Below are 19,126 nucleotides of genomic sequence, written 5' to 3' on the forward strand. Positions count from 1 at the left end.
GGGCGGTGAGTGAGGAGACAAGAGATGCTGCCGGCGATCGTGAGGTCGTAGGAGTGCACCGCGTCCAGACGCCTGGATCCACTGCCCACCGCCGCCCCCACCCTCCGTGAACAGCTGACCCGGTCCCTAGCCACGTGGGTGGCCCCCACTCCCCAAACAGGTCGGATTCTGAGTTCCAGCCAGTCCTTCTAACTGGTTTCAAGTACAGGTTTATTCAAAGACAGAGAACCCCTCTAGGGCGCGGTCCAACCAAGACGGGTGTGTCTGGCGGCGCTCCCTCCTGCCGTGTTCTGCTGACCCCTGGCGGTCGAGCAGGCCAAGGAAACATTAGGTCTGGCCCTCCCCAGTCCACAGTCATCCTGTCTATCCAGCCAAAGACAGGAGTGCTCCCGTGGGCAGCTCTGACACTTAAGGACTTTGTAGAGCAGGGAACCAGAAGCTGGCCTCTTAGGTCAAATGTCCAGGAAAGAGATCCAAGAGACCAAGAGAGTTATCAGGGGGTACCCGGGAGTATGTTCTTGCAGGTGATTAGATGAGTCGGTAAAGCTTGGGTATCGTGAAAGATGACAAAGATTCTGGGCTGCTGAAGGCAGTCCACAGCGCTGTCGTAGCGAAGCACCTGACCGGAGGCCCTCAAAGGAGGCGCCTTCAGACCGCGGGAACCCTGTCCATAGTCACCCGTCAGCACCTGTGCCACAAACACTGCCTTGTAGCCTTCTGCGTTGGGAGGCGAGTAGCGATCCAGTACCGACAGAGAGGCACGCTTGGCGAAGTACACGCCCTGTCCGTAGAGTGTGCCTACAGGACAGGACAGGTGAGTTACCAAGGTGAGGGTCATCAGGGTTAGCATGACTGTCCCGCGTCCCTGCCCGGCACAGGCCTTACCGTTTCGGCCACAGAAACTGCGATTGAAGCCGTGCGCACAGATGTCGAGCACTGCAGACTCTGAAGTGCCATGGTAGAGGACCTGCTCCACTGGGCGTTGCTGGCAGCACTGCATTAACCGCTCCCGATGCAGCTGGTACTGTTGCTGCAGCAATGGGTGTGACACACGTTCTACCTGCCAAGTACATGGCAGTTGGAGTGAAGTTATTTGGAATCTATCTCTACAACAGCCAGGAGAGAGCTGAACTCAGCACTCTGGTGGAAGGAAGAATTTAGGATTTACATGAAAACTTGAAAGCTCACTATCCTGCTCTGTCTAGAGGAATACAGTGACTGATTCCATGGGGCGAGTGACACTGGAGGGCTAGCTTCCAGGAAGGCCTAACTCCTCCAGGGAGCCCTGCAGGTGGGTAGACCCCCACCCCACCCCACTCACGTAAATTTAGGACCAACAATCAGGCTTCAACAGTAAAAAATCAAGCCAGGAGCCTGTATTGCCTTTCAGCACTAGAAGGCTCAGACAGCAGAGAAGACCTCAGCCAACCAACCCCTGTTCCTGAAGGAAAAAAAAAAAAAAAAAAAAAACTCAGGGTTTCAAACAGAGCTTTTAAAGAAATGCTAACTGGCCTTTTAGGAGGCAGACGATTACCACATCCATAAAACAAAACTACCTGCTATGAAAAAATCTGGACATCAGAAACAGGACATTTAGGATGAGATTTCTAGGCTGGAGACACAGTGGGGAGGACAGAGCACTTGCTTAGCAAGTAGAATGGATCCCCAGGGTAAAAAAGGAAAGGGAAACGCCGGGTGGTGGCTCACACATTTAATCTCAGCACTCTGGAGGCAGAGGCAGGCAAATCTCTTGAGTTTGAGGCCAGCCTGGTCTACAGAGGGAGTTCCGGGACAGTCAGGGCTATACAGAGAAATCCTGTCTCAAAAAAACCCAATAGATAGATAGACAGACAGACAGACAGATAGATGAAAGGGAGGGGGAATAGGAGGGAGGAAGAGAAGAAGAAATAGCAGAGGAGGAGGAGAAGGAAAGGATTGCTGAGCTAATTCTATTCATGGGCCAGATAATGAAGTGGTTAAAGCTACAGATTCGACTATGTACTACTCTTGAGGATCTAAGAAACCGGTACTGAGAACAGAGCTAAGAGATGAGAGAGAGCAACCACGAGAGGACAGGCAAGAACATGAAGCAGGCGGAGACTAAGCTCTGCTTCTAAGAAGGTGGTGCAGCTGGGAACAAAGTGGAAGACGTGTCCCTGAGCTGGAGGCCATTAGCACCAGATGGAGAGAACCATGAAGTGCCAAGGACATTGGGAAAGACATGCCTGTGGCACTTACCAGAAAACCATAGCTTATAAAGTGAAAAGAAAAAGAAAAAAAAGAAAAAGGGGGAAAAAAAAGCCTTTGCAAGTAAACACGTGCACGCCAAGGTCAGTATGCAAGTACAGACGGGAAGAAATTCCACCCTGGGTTTCTCAGTGCTAATTCCGGATGTTGGTAAAGCATCAAGCGTGCGGCTGGAGAGAGAGCCCAGCAGTTAGGAGTGCATACTGCTCTTGCAGAGGACCTAAGTTTGGTCCCCAGCACCCATGTCAGGTGACTCACAACTGCTGTAATTCCAACTCCAGAGGGAACCGAGGCCTCTACGGTCATCTGCATTCATGTGCACAGAACCCTCCATCCCACCCACCCACACGTGACTGCACCACAAAATTTTTTTAATCTTAAAAAAAAAAAAGGGCTGGTGAGATGGCTCAGTGGGTAAGAGCACCCGACTGCTCTTCCGAAGGTCCAGAGTTCAAATCCCAGCAACCACATGGTGGCTCACAACCATCCGTAACGAGATCTGACTCCCTCTTCTGGAGTGTCTGAAGACAGCTACAGTGTACTTACATATAATAAATAAATAAATAAATAAATAAATATATTTATAAATAAAAACCAAAAAACCAAAAACCAAAACAAAACAATAAAAATCCAATGATTGTTCTAACTTTCCAAGAAGTGGGGGAGAAGAAAGGTGCTATAAGATGACCCAGAAAGATAAGGTCACTGCTGTGCAAACCTAGAACCTGAATTCAGGCCCCAGAGCCCACCCACATAAAGATGGGAGAAGAGCAATGTCTTCATAAATCTGAAAAAAAAAAATGGAATCTAAACACTATATCCCAGCCAAGATAATAAAACAAGTAAGGACATATCAGTAAATGAAAGACTGTACAAAATTTACATCTATATCAAATTAGAGCTAGGTGTAGTGGCTCACACCTTTAACTCCGGTATTCGGAAGGCAGAGGAGGCCGAATCTCTGTGGGTTCAAGGCCAGCCTGGTTTTACACAGTGGATTCTGGGAAAACCAGAGCTCCACAGTGAGACCCTGTCTCAATAAAATAGAATAAAATTAGATTTATGAAAAAATCTTCTAGTTATAAAAGACTACACGTATACTTTTTGGCTTTTGAGGCACAGTCTGGCCCTAGACCCCAGACTAGCCCTCATTCTGTAAACCAGCATCAAACTTTCAGGTATGCCCTGGCCTCAACCTCTCCAGTGCCTGGATTACAAGCATTTACCACTACACCCAGTTGTTTCTATAACTTAAAACTCAGAGATGCACACTACCCACTCACGGATGCCCCTACGCAGCAGCAGAGTCTACACATCAGGGTGGCAAGGGGTCAGCTTGCCCAGAAGTCAAGCCTGACCCAGAAGAAACAAGGAACTTAAAAAAAAAAAAATTACAAAAGAAGGCACTAAATCCCCGACTGTTCTTTCATCCAGCGTTGCTTATTATTTTGTTGTTGCTTTCTGAGATATAATCTCATGTACCTCAGGGTAGCCTTGATCTCAGTATGGAGCTGAGGATAACCTCACAGCATCCTCACTGCTGGGATGCTGTGCCACCGCACCCTGCTGTTCACGGCTGGGAACTGAACCCAGGGCTCTGGGAATGCTTGGAAGCCCTGCGCCAGCTGAGCCACACCCTTATTCTACCACAGGCTTGTAAGGGGTTTGGTTTTACCTGTCTGTTTACTTTGTTTTCCCCTCTTTAAGATTTTTGTCATTTTAATTTCTGGATGTGTGTATGTGTAGGTACACTCAGGGGCCACAAGAGGGCATCGGCGGCTTCCTGGAGTTGGTGTGACAGGCAGCTGTGAAGGGCCTAACAGGGCAGGTATTTGGCAAACTCTAGTACTCTTGAGAGTGAAGCAGGCTCTCCGGACCACTGAGTCACCTCTCCAGACTCACCACAGCTTTGTTTTATTTTACTTTAAAAAGATAAGAGGGTTAGTTTTTAGGGGCCGGAGAGATGGCTCTGGAGTCAAAAAGCACTGGCTGGTCTTTGAGAGGTCATGGGTTCAATTCCCAGGACCCATCTGATGCTCTCTTCTGGCACCATATCACATGGTGCAAAGACATATGTGCAAGCAAAACACTCAAATGCATAACATACAATAAAAATTGAAAATAATATATGCTAAAAATATTCTGTTAATGTCTGTGTTTTGCCTGCACGGTTGTATACCACACACATGTCTGGTGCCAGCAGAGTTCTGAAGCAGGCATTAGGTTCCCTGGAACTGGAGTTACAGATGCTTGTGAACTGTCATGTGACTGAAGAACTGAACCCATGTCTTCAGCAAGAGCAACAAATGTTCTTAGCCTCTGAGCTGTCTCTCCAGCTCCTACAGTTTTGATTGCTTCTTTGCTTTATTTTCTTGGGTTTTTTTTTTCCAGACAGGGTTTCTCTGTGTAGCTGTCCCGGAACTCCCTCTGTAGACCAGGCTGGCCTTAAACTCAGAAATCCGCCTACCTCTGCCTCCCGAGTGCTGGGATTAAAGGCCTGTGCTCCCACCACCCAGCAAGCTCCCACAGTTGTAACAAATATGGTTACATTTACCTGGTTGTGATGCAAGGGTAGTATTTTTTTTCTTTATCCTTATCAACATAGAGCCTAAGCATGGAAACTATAAAGTGAAGTTGGTTTATGCACCTTAACTACATAGGATATACACTGTAAATGTCCAAATTATGACATGGTAGGAGGAAGAGATGATAGAAAAAGAAAGAAGCCGGGCATTTGTGGCACAAGCCTTTAATCCCAGCACTCGAGAGGCAAAGGCAGGCAGATTTCTGAGTTCGAGGCCAGTCTGGTCTACAGAGTGAGTTCCAGGACAGCCAGGGCTACACAGAGAAACCCTGTCTCGAAAAAAACAAAAACAAAAACAAAAACAAAAACAGAAACAGAAAGGAAGAAAGAAAGAAAGGAAGAAAGGAAGAAAGGAAGAAAGGAAGAAAGGAAGAAAGGAAGAAAGGAAGAAAGGAAGAAAGGAAGAAAGGAAGAAAGGAAGAAAGGANAAGAAAGGAAGAAAGGAAGAAAGGAAGAAAGGAAGAAAGGAAGAAGAAAGGAAGAAAGAAAGAAAGAAAGAAAGAAAGAAAGAAAGAAAGAAAGAAAGAAAGAAAGAAAGAAAGAAAGAAAGAGAAAGAAAGCCCATCCTATTCCTCTGTGTATATCTAGACAAGGAAAAAGAAAGTCTCTAAAGTAGTAACAGGAAAAACCCACAAATGTGCCATCTTAAGTGATAGAGATACTGCCTAGAAGAGTTGAGTGCACAAACATTACTAAGAAAACCAGCTGTGACCAGAGGGATGGCAGCCGCTGTGGCTGTGACACTGATGGTCATAGGTCATAGCTGTTGTGAGGGCCCACTGATGACCTTCCTAACCTCCGGGGAAGACTGGAAGTCCTGCATTTCCAGCCATCTCTGTGTGGAGACTGAGGCTGCCAGCCCCACCCACAATTTTTAGCATCAAGAGTGGCGAGCACCTTGCCCAGTCTTACCACACAGTGACAACTCCCTTGTCCTTTTTTTAAAATGTGTATGAGTACACTGGAGGGCATTGGATCCCATTACAGATGGTTGTGAGGCACCATGTGATTGCTGGGAATTGAACTCTGGAAAACCAGTCAATGCTCTTAACCGCTGAGTCACCTCTCCAGTCCTCCCTTGTCCTTCCTACCCATTTAAGGCCATCCCTCTTTAGCCTCATCTATGAGCGCAACCAGTCTTCTGGGTGAAAGGCTGTCGGCCATCATGTTTTCTCTTCTACCTGACTGTCCACATCCTTCCAGGGATGTCTCTGTGGTCACTCCCTGCATGCTCTTTGTTCTCTTGTCACAGGTAGCAGAGTAGCCTGACAGTCTCTCTCTTCTTCCCAGCCATTTATTTATTATTTATTTACTTGTGTATTTTGAGACAGAATCTCACTATATAACTCTGGCTGGACTGGAATTCACTATGCAGACCAGGCTAGCCTCAAACTCACAGATCTACCTGCCTCTGCTCTTCTTTTCTCACCTGCCTGGAATGCTGGGGAGGGGGTCCTAAGGCTCCCCACTCCTCGGTACTAGCTTGTTTCTTGTCCATGTTCATCGTTGCCAAATTTAGCAAGAATACAGGAGGAGTAGCCACTATGAATATATTCAATACATATATGTATGCATATTTTTCTCCCTAGCTACATACCACACACACACACACACACACACACGCACACGCGCACACGCACACACACACACACACACACACACACACACACACACACACGGGTATTATTTTATTTACAAGGAGAGAAGGTGGGGCTAGCCCTTTGCCAGAACTGGCCTCTGTTGGAGACAGAAAGCCCCTCCTCCACCCCCCATACACACAAGAACAAGAAGAGTAATCCTCACATTGGCCACCAGATGGCACCAACTGTGGCACAGACAGTCCTACAGTCCCCAGTAGAAAGCCTCACTCAGACAGGCCTGTCAGATCCTTAATCCCTATATCCTTCTGTGTATCTTCCTCAGATTCGAAATGTTCTCTGGGCAAAGAAGGGGTGCTCACCCACTGTAGGGAGCAGAGGAACCCTGAGCGAACGAAGCCCTGAATAAATGTGTGTTGACATGAGCGAGCCATGCCAAGGATCCTAGAACTTTGCAAAGCCTCCTGCCCGTAAACATTCAGAGGCATGGCAAAGCCTTCCTCTTGTCCAATTATGGATATTGTTGGTGTGTGCAGAAAAATGTCCCCCATAGCTTTCTCTGCTAGAATATTTACTGCCCAAAGACTACTCCCAACAGAGATTTGCTAAACCTGCCTTCCCAATCCACAAATCCTTGTTTATCTGTATATAATAACCCTGCCTCCTTGTGCAGCTGCATGCAATAACCCCACTTCCTGGTCCACTCCATATGATAACGACACTCAACTCTGAGGTGCTGCAGTTTCTCCATCTAAGAGCCCAGACCTCATCCCAGCATCCTGTGCAACCCTGTGTTTGTCTTTTCTTCACTCCCTCAATGCCCCTGGTCATGTCCACGTCCCTAGAGCCAGGCATGGATATGGCGATTCATTCTATCCACTTTCGAAAGATCCACTTTAAGCAGCTTTTGGTCAACCAACCCTAATATAAAGAAAAGTTCTGTACACCAGGCACAAGGCCAGCAACACAGGACATGAACTCACTCGAACAATGCGGATCCTGCCGTGGACAGCATCCAGGGTGCTATAAAAGGCCCGCACCACATCTTGGAACTCCTGGGAATTCTCTTCCAGGGCCTCCAGCCTGCCCAAGGGTTCCTTCAGTCCCTGCTCAGACACTGACACACAGGAAGAAAGGACAACGGGGCCATGTCTCAAGCACTAGCTTAAAAGCTAACCCATTCCACCTCCACCACCCTCAAGTCCAAGGTACAGACTCACAGTTGGTTTTTGAGGCCTCCAAAGGAAAGGTCAAATTCTGGTCCCAGGGGCCAACAAGCAGAGCAGCTAAGTGGCGAGCCGCGCGGGCAGGCTGTACCCCAAAGCCACGGAGGACAACGTGGTCGCCATGGAGGGTAGCATTCACATCATGACACCTTTCCAGACGAGCCCCAAGCTCCGGGGGTAGCATGCGCCCTTGGAGACTCACTGTCTCCTCCCGAAGGTGTACCTCCAAGGCATTGGATAATGCCCGGTTCAATTCATCCACATCCTGCTCAAAGGATGTGTGCACCACCAGCTGGGCCTCGCCCCCTGTGTCCTCACCCAGGGCCTCTTCTGCTTCTAACAGGGAGAGGGCCATGGCTCGCCTTAGTGCATTAGCCTCCTGCTGATCTGCCACCTGGCTTTGAGACTCCAAGGACCGGTGGATAGCCAGTTGAAGTGTGGCTTCTTCTTCTAACTGCCCAGGTGCCCTGGTGCTAAGGGCCACAGGTTCCTCCCCAGCCTCAAGTGTGGGGATTTCCTCCTGCTGCTCTACAACAGTCTCTCTTGGTCCTCCAGGTTTCTCCTTCTCCATCTCCAGAGGCACCCAGTTCTCCCCTCCATGTGGGCTCTCCAGGGTAGCCAGCAGCTCTCGGACGTCCTCTAAAGGCAAAGGGAGGCCACTGGGTCAAAGGCTGGGCCCAGCCAGGAGGCTGATGATAAACAATAGGGTGAATTGGAATAGATATAAAAAGATGGAGATCATATTCGTGGGTACAGGGTAGGCCAAAAGAGCGTCACTGAACAAGTGATAGGGCAGGGCAGGGAGGAGATTGTTAAGAAAAGACCACAGGACGTACTAGGGCTCCCTAGGAGTCTTACCCAGTCTCATGTTCTCCTGATCGATGCCTGTAATGTGGCCATGGAGGACTTGGAGGGCCTCAGTGGGATCTGTCTGTGGGAAGAGGATGTCAGGGTCACAGCAGAGGAGGAGACATATAGATCTGGCACGTGAAAAAAAAAAAGGACAAAGGTAGAACTCCACATCTTACCCTTTCAGGATCTATGTCCAGGGTGGCGCTGGCCAGATGTTCTGTCCCGAAGACACATTGGAACTGAGCCTCCAGTCTGTGAAGAAGGTGCTGCCCCTCCACACCCAGCAGGAACCTGGCACTGCCTGGGTGCTTCATGTTCAGTGTGTGGCAGCTGATGCTGCCCAGCAGACTCTGCAGCAACTCTTGGGCTGCCTGGCAGGGGTCCCTGGCTCCACACAGCTGCGGGACCAGAAGGAGGGCAGCTTATGGGTTCAGAGCACAGGAAAGGTACCTGGGCCCCAGTAAGAGAAGAGGCAAAGTTGAGGGGATCCTGAGGGGGGTCACTCACCCGAAAGCCAGTCACATCCGTTCCTTCAAGTGGGAAAAGGGCAACATCTTCCAGGCTGGCGAGGAGGTCCTCATAATAAAGCTGCAGGAAGCGCACGGCTCCTGGTTCCACTGACATCACCATTTCCACCAGGCCCTCTTGCTTCTGCATCTCCCCATACCCAGGGCTCTCCAGCCCAGTCTCTACAGACTCCATGGCTGTCCCCACTAGACCCATTAGACCCTCTTGCCCTGGTGAGTCTGTGGCAACTTCCCCCAGGCCCTCCTGCTCCTGAACACCCACTGAGTCTGAGGCCATGGGTCCTACTTGCTCTGGGAGCTCTGTAAAGCTCTCTACTGGATCGACTGGGCTTGTAGACCCCATACTCCCCTGGATCCTAATTGATCCCGAGTCAATTGGCAGGGCTTGTCCTGGAGCTCCTACAGGACCTGCCCTTAGAAGGGTTCCTAATTGTTGCGGTGCCTCCCCAGAGCCCACAGCCATGGTCAGAGCCCCGGCCAGCCCTCCAGCTCCTGTAGGAGCATGACCAGTGACTCCAGATTCTTGCATAGCTGAATGACCCCCGCCACTGACGCCCTCAGCGAGCGCCTCAGGTTCTAAGACATCATAGTGAGGGACAAGGCTCAACTCAATGCCCTGTAGCCAGTGTTTCTGCTTCAGCACCCGTTCAGCCACTGGAGGGAGAGAGAAGACAGAAAGCACACTGAGTCTCTAGCGTAGAGGAAGGGTCCTCCTAATTTCAGACACCACTTACCCTGCCATTGCTGAAAGGAAATAACAGTGCCTAGCTGCCCAGGCAGGCTGCGCAGACCCTCCAGGGGTCCGCCACCACTGCGACGCTCATTTTCCAGGTAGAGCTCCAGCAATAACAGGTCCACAGGAGAAGCACTGTCCAACACACGTACTGCTCGGGTCTGGGGCACCCAGGCCAAGGACACGGTGGCTCCATTCAGGGGCAGATTCCGGGCCTGTTCCGCCAGGGCACTGACCTCTGTGGGCAGTATATGAATCAACTCGGGAACCCTCCTTAACTAGAAACCCAGCCCTGCCTCTCACGTGCCTCTTACCTGCCTCAGAAAGGGGCATGGATAACTGGACCAGGACACAGTCCTGCCGAGGACTGGCCAGGGCATGGCAAGTCTGCACAGGGTGTCCTGCAGCACCCAGCAAGGCCTGAACATGTTGCTCCAGGCTCAGAGGTGAAGTGCCAGGTGGCAGGTGTTGAAGAAGCACACGTTCTGGGGCACGCGGTGGGGCTGGCCTCAGGCTCAGTCGGACACCATGTAGTTGGTGCTCTGCCTGGGCTAAGACCCTCTTTGCATCTGTGAGCAGAGATGAAGGTGTCAGAGATGGCAAAGCTTCAGGGCACCCAGGCAACCCCTTGACTCAACCTCCTCACCTGCAGGATCTTGAAAGATGAGGACACCCCCACAGCCAAGTCTCTGCCAGCTCAACAGAAGTCCTCCACCCGAGCGACGGTGGTTTTCAAAGTACAGAGTAATGAGCTCATCTGGTATTTCTGGGGGCAGTCCCCGGAGCTCCAAGGCTGCCCCTGCCTCCACCTCTGCCATCAGAATCCTGGGGTGCAACACATGGGAGGAGAAGAGGACCGCTCACTTCCCCTGTCCAGTCCTCTCTCCCATGCTCTTAGCTGCTCCCCAACACCCCATGTTTACACTCACCCCTGCTGTCTCAGGCCAGTGTCTCAAGCCAGTCCGTTAAGCCTGCTGTCCTTCCCAGGCAGAAGGCCTAAGGTAGAAAAACAAAAGTGAAACTGACTGGGGACAGGAAAGAGGGAGGAGCTAAACCAGAGGCTGTAAGTAGTTCAGGAACTTCCACTCCTGCTCTAGCCTTAATCCTCAATCCACAAGGAACTTCTAAGGACCTTTCTGCCAGACCACCCACTAGCCTCTTAGCTAGTGGGGTAGACCAGATGTCTTCTAGACTTTCTCTTCTTCCTTGGCTTCTCTTTGTGGCTAATCACCCTTCCTATGGGATGCTTGAGATACTGTCACACTGTCAGCCCCCACCCCAAGAATCTCTAGGCTTCTGTGCCCTGGGTCCCAGACATGAGCAGTGCTGATCTTGGAGGCTGGCCCCTGGCTGGGTCCAGCTCTTAGAAACCGTCAAACCCAGAGGATAACCAGCCTTGCTTCTAAATGCTAAGGGTGAGCAGTTCTGCCCTTCGTCCCCCAAAATCTCAAACCCAGAGACGATTTTTCTGGTCCCTGGGTCTCATATGATAGAGAAGAGAACTGATTCCTGCAAGTTGTCTTTCTTCCACGTGTGTGCCACAGCATGGCGGGTGCACGCATAAACAAACAAAGGTGACTGTTTAAAAGCCTAATGCTCAGATCATAACACAGCTCTTCCCTTGTGATTCCCTTCAGCCCACGGCTGCCTAGTCCTTCTTTCTATGCTCCTTGTTCATCATCATTGCCCGCGATGTAGTCACTGTGCTGACATGCCCTTCTGCCATTCATCCTTCCACAGAAGGGGAGCCATAATCACAGACAGGACCCAGAGGGCCTTGCCTCACACCTAAGCTTTGCCTTTATTATTATTATTATTATTATTATTATTATTATTATTATTATTGATACCGGGTATCACTCTGTAGTCCAGACTGCCTGAAACTCACTGTGCAGGCTAGACTGGTTTTGAACTAGAAGAGATTCTTCTGTCATTCTCAGGCTCCTGGATGGTGGAGCTATAGGCATGGACAAGCATGCCCAGATTGGAGGCTGTGCCTTGAGAAGTCACTTTCCTGTCCGCCCCCATAGCCTGCTTGCTTCTTTCATCTTCAGAGCTGCTGCTCTCTACCCACACCTTCCAGCCAGGCCAGCTCGACCTCTGCTGTTCTTCCAAAGGATCATGAGGTTTTGCCCAGTCTATATGTCTAACCCTGTAGTACTTGAATCTCCATGACCTCCCTCTCCCCCACAATCAAGAGCCTCCAAGACTTCTTGAAGGACCATGCCACCCTTTTTCCTTCTCTGCCACCCCCACTGTGGCTCCTCCACGGAGGGGACAGGGGACCAACGGCTGCTACAAATCCCAGGAGCCGATGTCAGTGAAAGCTAAAGTCTAATTGTCCCCAGTTCCTATCCCTCCAATCCCTTTTCATACACCACACCCAGGTGTTTATTTGGCTCCAACCTCCCAGGTCTCAGCTCTTGCCTAAACCAGTATCCCTGGACCATCTCTAACTTCAAATGACCTAGCCTTCCCCACAGAGCCACATGGGGCTATCCCTTCTCCATAATTTCCCTCACCCAGCCCTTAGTGAGAGCTTTAACATGGAGCTAAAACCTTAAACAACCTCTGAGTTGTCCAAGCTCCTTCTGAGGCCCTGTAGTCAACTTTGTGCTTGTTTTATTTTTATTAAAGGGCCCACTAATTATATGAGAGTCTGCTTCTACAAAAGCCTGTCTCATCTATTCTATGCTTTCTTCTTACAGGACTTAACCACCCTCTATCACACTGTACTTTACTTAGATAAATGCATGCTACAGAGGGCTTGCCACAGGTGCAGATGCACGAGAAGAGTTCACGTCGCTGCCATTGTTAAATCCTCAGGAATTTCTGCGAGCTGGATGTTAAACCCTTACTGTCTTCTCTGCTGGTTAGTTTTACCATCGACTTGACACCTAGGATCATCTCGGAAGACAGTCTGAGAGTGGAACTGTCTAGAACAGCTTGGTCTGTGGGCATGTCTAGGAGGGGTTTTCTGGTTAACTGAGGCTGGGCTATCCACCCTGAATGTGTGCAGCACCATGTCTCTGGATTGTACAAGAAAGCTAACCGAGAGCAGGCAAGCAAGCAGCATGGTTCCCTGTTCTTGGATGTATATGTGAAATGTCTAGCACCTCGAATCCCTGCCTTGACCTGACAGAAATTCCAGAACTGTGACCTGGAATCGTGAGCCACATGCAACCTTCTTCCCCAGTGCTGTTTTTTTTGTTTTGTTTTGTTTTGTTTTGTTTTTTTAAATCAGGGTGTTCTTCACAGCAACAGAACACATCTAGACTTTCTTTTTTTTTTTAATTTATTTTTTTATTAGGTATTTTCCTCGGTTACATTTTCAATGCTATCCCAAAAGTCCCCCATACCCACCCCCCACATCTAGACTTTCTAAGTAAGCATGGTGGGCACGTTTAGACCAGGAACATGTGCAGAAGCTATGGATCAAAGACACATCTTCACTAGGTCCAGCTGTTAAGCAGCACTTTGTGGATATAGGAGAGGACCCTTTCCCAACCTTAGTATAAGGTCTCAGAGTGGCCATACACCAAGAACCAGTAGAGAACCAGAATGTCCCCAAGACACTGAGGACCAGGAGACCACCCAAGGGAAAATTTCCTCAAGAAGCACTCCCCTTCCCTTCTCCCGCCTCCCAGAAGTGAAGCAGGGAGTTGGCCCCACCTCTATGTCCTGACAAGATTATTTTGAGGATCTGAGATTAAGTGACAAGAGTATGGAGAGAATGGGACAATTAAATGATTAAGTCTCTTGGTCTGGAATAGGTGTGGATAAAATGAATGTTGTGACTTTTGTTGTTGTTTTTCAGGACAGGGTCTCACTATGCAGTACTGGCTTGGCTGTCCTGGAACACGATCTGTAGATTAGGCTGGCCTCAAACTCAAGAGATCAACCTGCCTCTGCCTCAAGGCATGTGCCACTACCACCCAGCTGTGAATGCTGTGTCTTAAAGCAAACAAGTGTCTGGGTGTCGTGGCTCGTGTTGTAAGTGTAGTTGGAAAGCTAAGGCGGGAGGACTGCCACACGTCTGAGGTAAGCCTGGGTTGCATAGTGAGTTCCAAGCCAGCCGTGATTACTGACTGAGACCTCATCTCAAAATGAAAAGCCAAGAAGGGACAGAGTCCTTGGAGGCTTCAGTAAATCCTGGATTTAGGAATCAATATTGAATCCATCAATAGAGAGCCACATAAGCTAAAGAAAGTCATGCCTCCCGATGTCGTTAGCCCCCACGCCAGACCCCAACCATCTCTGATCAGAAAGCGCAGGGCTTCAGGACTCTGACCTAGGACGCCTACAGACAATAGCAGACTGCCTAGGCAAGCTGGACCAAGCAGTTTCTGTAGGCTCAGAAGCTCCTGAACAGGTGACAACATTCGCCTTACATCAAGGCCCCGCCCCGTCCCGCCCAAGACCCCACCCACCACAAGGCCCCGCCCCACCACAAGGCCCCGCCCCATCACAAGGCCCGCCCAGTCACAAGGCTCTTCTGCGTCTCCCCAGCGGCAGGCGCAGGCCCAAGTAATCCGGCCGCCCAGCGGGTGCAGGTGCGGACGCACCGGCCATCACCGCGCGCGGCTGCGCAGTGGGCACCGTAAGCACCGGTCTCTGGCTCCCGGGAGCGGTGAGTACCCCCAACCAATCCCAAGAGTATACCGCCGCCGCAGCCCCCCTGTCAGTCGGCTGTCCCCTCCCTGTGTTACTGAGCGCGACCGCCTCGGGTCAGTTGGCTCGGTCAGGACTCGCGGCCCGCTCGCCCAGACTGGTGGCATCATTGGGGGTGGGGAGCTCTGGCGGCCCTGAGCAAGAGGGAGAGGGCGGCGCTCTGTAGCGGCCCAGACCCGAGGCCCAGCGACCCCCAACCCGACAAGACAACCCATCCACCCACGGGGCGCATTCTGTGGCCACCGCCCCCTCCTCCGTCGTCCCCATCCCTGCTTTGTTCCCTTGAACGCCCTCTGGTCGCTTCCATCCCCCACACACCCCCGCACCCCTCTGTTCCTGGCGTACCCTACTAGCAGACACCTTAGCAGCCAATACAGGCCTGCATTCAGTACCCGGAGCTAGGGACATTCAACCCTGTGCTTAAGAGGAGGGTCAGGGTTCCCGCTGGTCACAGATGGCCTGGGGATTTCCTCGGATAGAAATAGCCGCTAGCGCTGGCCCCTTCAAGCTGCTTAATAAGAGGGATAGGACGGGGAGAGCCAGGGCACACCCCCACACCTCTTTAGCCACTGCGCTGTGCCTCTAGACTCTTCGTTGCTGAGCTCTGACCCGAAAGACCCGCAGCGGTGAGAAGACATCTCCCAAGCTCCAAGCTGAGGCTGACAGCCATCACTCTTCCTCCCATCCCCCACCCCAGGTCGATCTAGAGGAGCCCCTTCCAAGGGGTCCACATCGGTCTCCCGTGCCCCACCCAACGCCTCCTTGTTCTGTGACTCCCTACAGCCCTGTACAAAGGTCATGGCCAGTTGTTTTTGTTGTTGATTTTTTCTTCCTTGGTTCCGCAGCAGGTATGGCTGTCACTGGTTTCAGTCTCTCAGAGCTAACTGTTCTCTCTTTCTCCTCTAGGGGCAGCCACAGAACCCGAGGCCATGTCCCATGAAAAGAGTTTCTTGGTGTCTGGGGACAGTTATCCTCCCCCAAACCTTGTGGGGCCCCAAGCCCCTATGCCTCCCTATGTTCAGGCTCCCTACCCTGGAGCCCCATACCCACAGACCCCTTTCCAGCCCTCTCCCTATGGTCAGCCAGGGTATCCCCGTGGTCCCAGCCCCTATCCACAGGGTGGTTACCCTCAAGGGCCGTACCCTCAAGGAGGCTACCCACAGGGGCCATACCCACAGAGCCCCTTCCCGCCCAACCCCTATGGACAGCCACCACCCTTCCAGGACCCTGGCTGTAAGTGTAGGGAAGGGTAAGGGGCAGGGGCAGGGATTCAAGTGCCCTCAGGGACACTGACCCAGCCTCTGTGTCCCCAGCACCTCAGCATGGGAACTACCAGGAGGAAGGGCCTCCATCCTACTATGACAACCAGGACTTCCCCGCTGTCAACTGGGACAAGAACATTCGCCAGGCCTTCATCAGAAAGGTTGGGCCTGGCATGTGTGTGGTGTGGGAGGAGCCACAAGGAGGCAGCCAAGGCGGGGCTCTGATTGGCTCCTTCCCCAGGTGTTCCTGGTGCTGACCCTGCAGCTGTCGGTGACCCTGTCCACTGTGGCCATTTTCACTTTTGTTGGGGAGGTGAAGGGCTTTGTCCGGGAGAATGTCTGGACCTACTATGTCTCCTACGCCATCTTCTTCATCTCCCTCATTGTCCTCAGCTGTTGTGGGGACTTCCGGCGAAAGCATCCCTGGAACCTTGTTGCTCTGGTAACTCTCAATCCCTGAGCCCAGTTCCCCTAGGCCTGTGGAACAGGAAAGGGAGGTTGGACAGGGTTGGACCAAGAGCAGCTCCCCACACCCAAGACCCCCCGCCCTGTGATCCTCTTCCGCAGTCGATCCTGACCGTCAGCTTGTCCTACATGGTGGGCATGATAGCCAGCTTTTACAACACGGAGGCGGTCATCATGGCCGTGGGCATCACCACAGCTGTCTGCTTCACGGTGGTCATCTTCTCCATGCAGGTGAGGGGGACCTAAGACAGGACGGTTGCCCCAGAGCCCTCAACACCCACAGTCTCACCTCTCTCCCTCCCTCCCAGACCCGCTATGACTTCACCTCGTGCATGGGCGTGCTCCTGGTGAGTGTTGTGGTGCTCTTCATCTTCGCCATCCTCTGCATCTTCATCCGGAACCGCATCCTGGAGATTGTATACGCCTCGCTGGGCGCTCTGCTCTTCACCTGCGTGAGTGAGGGTGTTGGGAAGGCCTTTCCTGGGATGCCAGCGGGGTGAGTGAGTAAGCTGTCGAATACCGACTGACTGTGTCTTTACCCACTAGTTCCTGGCAGTGGACACCCAGCTACTCCTGGGGAACAAGCAGCTGTCCCTGAGCCCAGAAGAATATGTGTTTGCGGCCCTGAACCTGTACACGGACATCATCAACATCTTCCTATATATTCTCACCATCATTGGCCGTGCCAAGGAGTAGAACAAGCCCCAGCTCAGGTGGCATGGTTGGCTCAGACCCATGCCCCTGGCATGACAATGCCATCTGTGCTTCCCTCTCTCTGGTCCCCAGGCCTGGCCTGGCGCAGAGGGAGTCCCTCTCTCCCTCTTGTATGTACACTGCAAATACTTAATGTTTGGACCCTTTATGGCCACAGCATGGCCCCCTTTATCCCTTTTGCCCTTGCCAAGGGGCGACAGGGCTGCATTTCTGTGCCACCTTCTGTCCACTCACTGTTGCATGAGCCCTGTCTGCCAGCCCCATCCCAGGGTCAGGGATCAACACCAGGTCCCAGGGGAGAAGGATCATACCAAGAGGTGAGGGTGCACGTCTTTCCTCCTGTCCCGGCTCCCCTGGCATAGAGTACCCGTGTCCCCTCCCCACCCTGCCTTCTGAGGGGCATGCAGGGCGGGGTCTCATTCTTGCGCTGGGCCCCAAGAGCAGAGAGGATGGCATGTTTCAGGGAGGAGGCTCTCTCGTGCTGCCATTGTTAAAATGCCAATAAAAGGGTACCTTCTGCTTTCTGCTTCTCCTTGTCTCTCTTCACTGCCACTTCCTCCAGGAGGCATGGAGGGGCTTCAGCACCCCCTGCCCTGGCTGATGGTCAGTTATGGACAGGCACTGACCACAGCGGTTAATGACAGTTAGCTAATCCAGTGTGTGTGCTGCTGCTTTTTTTGCTGTCTTTCCGGCTGCATTTTAAGGTGTGCACTAAGATCTGAACCGATGGACAGGGCTCCTGAGGCACGAGCACAGTGCCAGGTCACACAGTGTGGAGTAGACTGTGTATATCTCTACGCTCTGTGAGTGGCACAGTGCAGCAGTGGGCTCTCTATAAGATCCCTATGTCTCTCACCAGGACCAGCAGCGTGTAGGTCATTGGCACAACCCTGAAAGAGCTGAACAGAGATGGCTCTACCAGGCAGGCTCCTTGGCCCCTGGCTCCCTGGCATTGCCATTTGGTGCCAATTCCTCAGGCCTGCCTGTTCCTCCTCCTGCCTTTGCTCCGGCCACATCATCTCTGGAGCCCTCATTCATCCATCCAAGTCCCTACACAAGTGGAGTGAGTCCTCCTGGATCTCAACACAGTTCAGTCCCCTAACCTCCTGAAACCACAAGGTCAGAGTGGCCTTGATTCTTACAGGTCTCTTCCCTAGGACTCTGCATCTTGGTCGGCATAAGAACCTCTCTGGGCTGTTGCTTCCTGGCAGTATGTGGGTGTATTTAATTTAATTAACTAGCATTAGTTCCTCGTGTGCACCACAAAGCCACCCAGTGCCCACAGGTACCGAGCCACAAGCATCCTCTCCCAAACCTGGGGTTTTTGCATTATCTCCCCAGGCCAGATGCAGCCACCCCCTCCTCCATTCTGTCCCATTCCTTCCCCAGCCAGTCTTAGATTCATCAAGCCTCTCAGTCTACAAAACAGACTGCTAGATGTGAGCCGTGGATCCCATGACCCACCTACCTAAGACCCATCTACCTGGTGCCCTCAGGATGAAGCCAGTATTCCTCACCCTGGCATCCAGGCTCTGCCAACTCCCCTGATGCCTTCCTATTCTCATCCCTAGCCCTGACCTCAGACAAACTGAACCAAGAGGTTTCTCCTAGACGGTCTATTCTTGTAACCCTTCTGCTGGAGGGGGGAAGGAGGGGTCATTGCTGCTAGGAACCCTTTCCTGGAGTCTGCCTTAATTTAACAGCTAACCTTCGGTCATTTGGTAACACAAGGTAGCAAAACCACTTTCCCCCACCTCCTTCTAGCAGACGCAGTTCCTCATCGGGAGTATTGTGGCAGGCTCTGTAAACATGTTGTCAAGTAGAATTATCGAACTAAAGGTTTGGGTTTATTTCTCAATGGCTAAGAACTTGCCCAACAGCTTGTTTAGGCATGTGCAAGGGTCTGGGTCCCCAGTACCCTAAAAACCAAGCTCAGCTCCTGACAGGAGCTCACAGATCCAGAGGAAGGAGGCCATTCACATTGTTACAACGTCAAGCAAGATGGGAAGGAAGGGTAGCCCAGGGGTTATCACAGAGCAAATTTAGAAAGGGCGGTGTTTCGTCAGAAAAATCCCAGGAGAACTTAGTTGGGAAAGGAGCTTTCTGGGAACAGCTAGAAGCTGGAGGGAGGCAAAGGCCAAAAGAGGGAACTTGAAAATGTCCTATAAGGTACGAAATGCTCAGCCAAAGCTACTGGGTTTCTTTTCTTTCTTTCTTTCTTTCTTTTTTTTTTTTTTTTTTTTTTTT

The 19,126-nt window shown here is 51.5% G+C and overlaps 2 protein-coding genes across 4 annotated transcripts; one reads left to right on the top strand and one right to left on the bottom strand.

Annotated features, from left to right (window-relative positions):
• Window positions 1-183: 183 nt before the first annotated feature.
• Window positions 184-10,790, bottom strand: Parp10 (poly(ADP-ribose) polymerase family member 10). Its single transcript, XM_021183103.1, has 11 exons — window positions 10,697-10,790; window positions 10,414-10,592; window positions 10,082-10,336; window positions 9,769-10,005; window positions 9,015-9,688; window positions 8,684-8,905; window positions 8,514-8,586; window positions 7,650-8,294; window positions 7,413-7,546; window positions 886-1,060; window positions 184-798 (listed from the first exon to the last, which is right to left on the bottom strand). Exons 2-11 carry the CDS (start codon window positions 10,583-10,585, stop codon window positions 494-496), a joined length of 2,892 nt encoding a protein of 963 aa, XP_021038762.1. The 5' UTR covers window positions 10,586-10,592; window positions 10,697-10,790; the 3' UTR covers window positions 184-493.
• Window positions 10,791-14,259: 3,469 nt separating this feature from the next.
• Grina (glutamate ionotropic receptor NMDA type subunit associated protein 1) lies at window positions 14,260-17,406 on the top strand. 3 transcript variants are annotated; one of them, XM_021183940.2, is made up of 8 exons: window positions 14,260-14,397; window positions 15,025-15,064; window positions 15,345-15,671; window positions 15,752-15,861; window positions 15,942-16,142; window positions 16,268-16,396; window positions 16,474-16,617; window positions 16,712-17,406. In XM_021183940.2, exons 3-8 carry the CDS (start codon window positions 15,368-15,370, stop codon window positions 16,859-16,861), a joined length of 1,038 nt encoding a protein of 345 aa, XP_021039599.1. In that variant the 5' UTR covers window positions 14,260-14,397; window positions 15,025-15,064; window positions 15,345-15,367; the 3' UTR covers window positions 16,862-17,406. The 3 variants fall into 3 exon arrangements, with proteins under 3 accessions (XP_021039599.1, XP_021039600.1, XP_021039598.1); XM_021183941.2 differs by lacking the exon at window positions 15,025-15,064 and adding an exon at window positions 15,136-15,233; XM_021183939.2 differs by lacking the exon at window positions 15,025-15,064.
• The last annotated feature ends 1,720 nt before the right edge of the window (window positions 17,407-19,126 follow it).

Source organism: Mus caroli, chromosome 15, assembly GCF_900094665.2.
Source record: "Mus caroli chromosome 15, CAROLI_EIJ_v1.1, whole genome shotgun sequence".
In the NCBI taxonomy this organism is placed as follows: domain Eukaryota; kingdom Metazoa; phylum Chordata; class Mammalia; order Rodentia; family Muridae; genus Mus; species Mus caroli.

Bases quoted from the DNA above. Each gene is read 5' to 3' on its own strand.
- Parp10 (XM_021183103.1), bottom strand. From the start codon at position 10,585: ATGGCAGAGGTGGAGGCAGGGGCAGCCTTGGAGCTCCGGGGACTGCCC. The intron at 10,337-10,413 runs GTGAGGAGGTTG...CTCTGCTCACAG, and splicing joins CATCTTTCAAGATCCTGCAG to ATGCAAAGAGGGTCTTAGCC. The intron at 1,061-7,412 runs GTGAGTTCATGT...TGTACTTGGCAG, and splicing joins GCAGGATCCGCATTGTTCGA to GTAGAACGTGTGTCACACCC.
- Grina (XM_021183940.2), top strand. From the start codon at position 15,368: ATGTCCCATGAAAAGAGTTTCTTGGTGTCTGGGGACAGTTATCCTCCC. The intron at 15,672-15,751 runs GTAAGTGTAGGG...CTGTGTCCCCAG, and splicing joins ACCCTTCCAGGACCCTGGCT to CACCTCAGCATGGGAACTAC. The intron at 16,397-16,473 runs GTGAGGGGGACC...CCTCCCTCCCAG, and splicing joins TGGTCATCTTCTCCATGCAG to ACCCGCTATGACTTCACCTC.